This window comes from Nicotiana sylvestris, chromosome 3 (genome assembly GCF_000393655.2).
Source record: "Nicotiana sylvestris chromosome 3, ASM39365v2, whole genome shotgun sequence".
NCBI classification, from domain to species: domain Eukaryota; kingdom Viridiplantae; phylum Streptophyta; class Magnoliopsida; order Solanales; family Solanaceae; genus Nicotiana; species Nicotiana sylvestris.
The window spans coordinates 180,740,683-180,744,250 of NC_091059.1; the positions used below are offsets into that span (position 1 = coordinate 180,740,683).

General features: G+C 41.2%; 1 protein-coding gene across 1 annotated transcript; it reads left to right on the forward strand.

The window, feature by feature from the left end:
• The first annotated feature begins 1,711 nt into the window (after positions 1-1,711).
• Positions 1,712-2,335, forward strand: LOC138888439 (uncharacterized). The gene has a single exon (XM_070170303.1). It carries the CDS (start codon positions 1,712-1,714, stop codon positions 2,333-2,335), a length of 624 nt encoding a protein of 207 aa, XP_070026404.1.
• Positions 2,336-3,568: the final 1,233 nt, after the last annotated feature.

Genomic DNA, 3,568 nt, shown 5'->3' on the forward strand with positions numbered 1-3,568 from the left:
TCTTGATATATTCACGATCGGAAGCCGAGCATGTGGATCATTTGCGAGCTGTATTGCGGACTCTCCAGGAATACAGGTTATATGCTAAATTCTCTAAATGTGAATTTTGGCTAACTTCTGTAGCTTTTCTTGGTCATGTTATTACCAGCGATAGTATCAAGGTTGATGGCCAAAAGTTTGAAGCTATGATGACTTGGTCGAGGCCCTTGAATCCGACAGAGGTTCATAGCTTTTTAGGCTTGGCAGGGTATTACCGAAGGTTTGTGGAAGGATTTTCCTCTATTTCTGCACCATTGACGAATCTGACACATAAGGGAGCTAAGTTTCAGTGGACTGAGGCATGTGAACAAAGTTTTCAGGAGCTAAAGAAAAGGCTTACGACGACACCTGTCTTGACTCTTTCGGATGGCACCGAGGGTTATGTTGTCTATTGTGATGCCTCGAGAATTGGCCTAGGTTGTGTTCTTATGCAGCATGGTAAGGTTATCGCGTACGCCTCCAGACAGTTACGGAAACATGAACAGAACTATCCTACGCACGATCTTGAGTTATCCGCAGTTGTCTTCGCCCTAAAGATTTGGCGGCATTATCAATATAGGGTTCATATTGATGTTTTCATCGACCACTAGAGCCTTTAGTATTTATTTAAACAGAGGGAGTTGAACCTACGACAAAGAAGATGGCTAGAATTACTAAAGGACTATGATGTTGATATTTTATATCATCCCGGCAAAGCTAATATTGTTGCTGATGCCCTTAGCCGGAAGTCCATGGGCAGTCTAAGCCATGTTGAAGCTGATAAGGTCAAGATGACCAAATATCTATGCTAGCTAGCTAATTTGCAGGTGCGTTTGGTAGACGCAGAGGGTGGACGCATTCTCATTCAACATACAACAAAATCTTCTTTTGTTACTGAAGTGAAAGAGCGACAACACGAGGATCCTGAGCTTATAAAACTGAGGGAAAGTATTCCACAGCAGTGACAACCTTTATTTGAGCTAACTGGAGATGGAGTCCTTAGATACCAGGGCTGCTTATGTGTACCGACCATCGGAGAGCTCCGCGCTAAGATTCTTTCGGAGGCCCATTATTCTAAATATGCAGTTCACCCCTGAGCGACAAAGATGTATCGGGACCTTCGACAGATCTATTGGTGGAATGGAATGAAAAAAGATATCGCGGAGATGGTAGCCCAATGTCCTAACTGCCAGCAAGTTAAAGCCGAACATCAGAGGCCTGGAGGCCTAACTTAGTGTATTGAAATTCCATGATGGAAATGGGACATGATAAATATGGACTTCATCATCAGTTTGCCTCGCACTCCACGACGGTATGATTCTATCTGGGTAATTATTGATAGGCTTACAAAATTTGCTCATTTTCTGCCAGTCAGGACGACATATTCAGCCGAGGATTATGCCAAGCTTTACATTCGGGAGATTGCGTGACTTCACGGGGTACCATTATCTATTATCTCTGATCGAGGGGCTCAATTTACAGCACATTTTTGAAAATCTTTTCAGAAGGGTCTAGGCACGTAGGTAAATCTTAGCACAACTTTTCATTCGCAAACTGATGGACAGGCAGAGTGTACTATTCAGACAGTTGAAGATATGTTACGTGCTTGTGTGCTAGATTTTAAAGGAAGTTGGGATGACATCTACCTCTTATTGAGTTCGCTTATAATAACAGCTTCCAAGCTAGTATTCAGATGGCCCCTTATGAAGCACTATACGGGCGGAAGTGTAGGTCGCCGATCGGTTGGTTCAAGGTCGGGGAAGTAGAGTTGCTAGGTCCTAATTTAGTCCAGCAATCAATGGAAAAGGTAAAACTTATTAGAGATTGGCTGCGTACAACACAAAGTCGGCAGAAGTCTTATTCAGATGTTCGACGACGAGACTTAGAGTTTGATGTAAAAGATTGGGTTTTCCTGAAAGTATCACCTATGAAGGGCGTCATGCGATTTGGAAAGAAAGGGAAGCTCAGCCCCAGGTATGTTGGACCGTATAAGATTATTCGGAGGATTGGTAGGGTGGCGTACGAGCTTGATTTGCCTTCAGAATTGGGAGCAGTCCATCCTGTGTTTTATGTATCTATGTTGCGAAAGTGCATTGGAGATCCTTCACGTATTACGCTTATTGAGGATATTCACATTGCTGAAGACTTATCTTACGCAGAGGTACCAGTAGCTATTTTAGATCGGCAGGTAAGAAAGCTTCAAACTAAAGAAGTGGCTTCCGTGAAAGTGTTATGGAGAAATAACAACATCGAGGAAATGGCCTGGGAAGCTGAGGAGGAAATGAGGAAGAAGTACCCCTACATATTTATGACTTAAGGTGAGTCGCATTTAAATAATTGGCAATTATTTCTTTACAACACTTAATTTGATTTTTAAATGACAAGAAAGTGCAATTTAAATTTCTTATTGTGAGATAGCTATACGAAGCCTAGTAGTTGGAATCTTCAGAATTTGATTTATGCTTCACGAATGTAACAAATATAGCCTCGCAAATAACGTATTAGCGGGAAAAAAAATGAAACAAGGGAATTGATTTGACCCATTCGCGGACGAATGTTCTTAAGAGGGGGGGGGGAACTGTGAGACCCCATGTGTTTTTTTCTATTCTCTTACATAATATATGTAACGTGGCGTGGTTATATTAGGTATATACGATTGGGGTATAGCACATTGGAAGAATAAGACTGAAAATATATGGTAATATCAAGGAACTAACTAAAGCTTTAGGTCAAAGGAATCCCTTAAATAAAGGTTCGTGGTTAAAGAAATGGCTCGGGCAGCACCCTGCGCATTCGGAAGGTTTAAGTTAACTTGCACCTGTGGGATCTAAGAGGGTCTAATATGCTAAGAATAGTGTATTATGAGGTATTATAATATCACACGGGTCACATGTTAAGTTTTGGAGTCAATCATGTTGCTAAAGGTCGGCAAAAGTTATCGTAAATTTCTCTAATAATTTTTCTAAACTTTGGGTCAAATGTATTAGATCATTTCTCCCAATATATAATGAGTTATGGGACCCACAATCTATCAAATTGAAGGTCTACAAGTCTAGTTCGCAACCAAAAAAAACCTCACATCAAACGGACATTAGAGTAAAACGTTATGACTGTTTTACCCCGGACTGTCCATGCTGAAACCGGGTCGCGAACCGAGTCGGGTCAAACAAGTGGTATAAGTCGGCAAATCCGACTTGTAGAACCCCAAAACATTTCATTTTCGTCCCAAAACAGTTAGGGAGCTGAAGAGAGGGTTCCATGGTGTTATTGAGTGATTAACGTACATTTGTAACGATTTCTACCGTTAAAGTTTGTCCCCGTGCCTAGAAACTCAACCTCTACGCTTTGCAAACATTTCCCCCTTCTATTAGCTATGTTTGGAGCTATTTTAGGAAGATAGGAATTTGTTGTTCTTGCTGGTTCTTCAGGATTTATATTTGATTTTCCAAGATAATCATCTTGGGACTCTTTTATGATCGTTTTTACAAAGTTCTACGGACGTTTCGTCAAGTTAGGGCCATATGGCAAATCTGCCGATTTAAACCCAGTT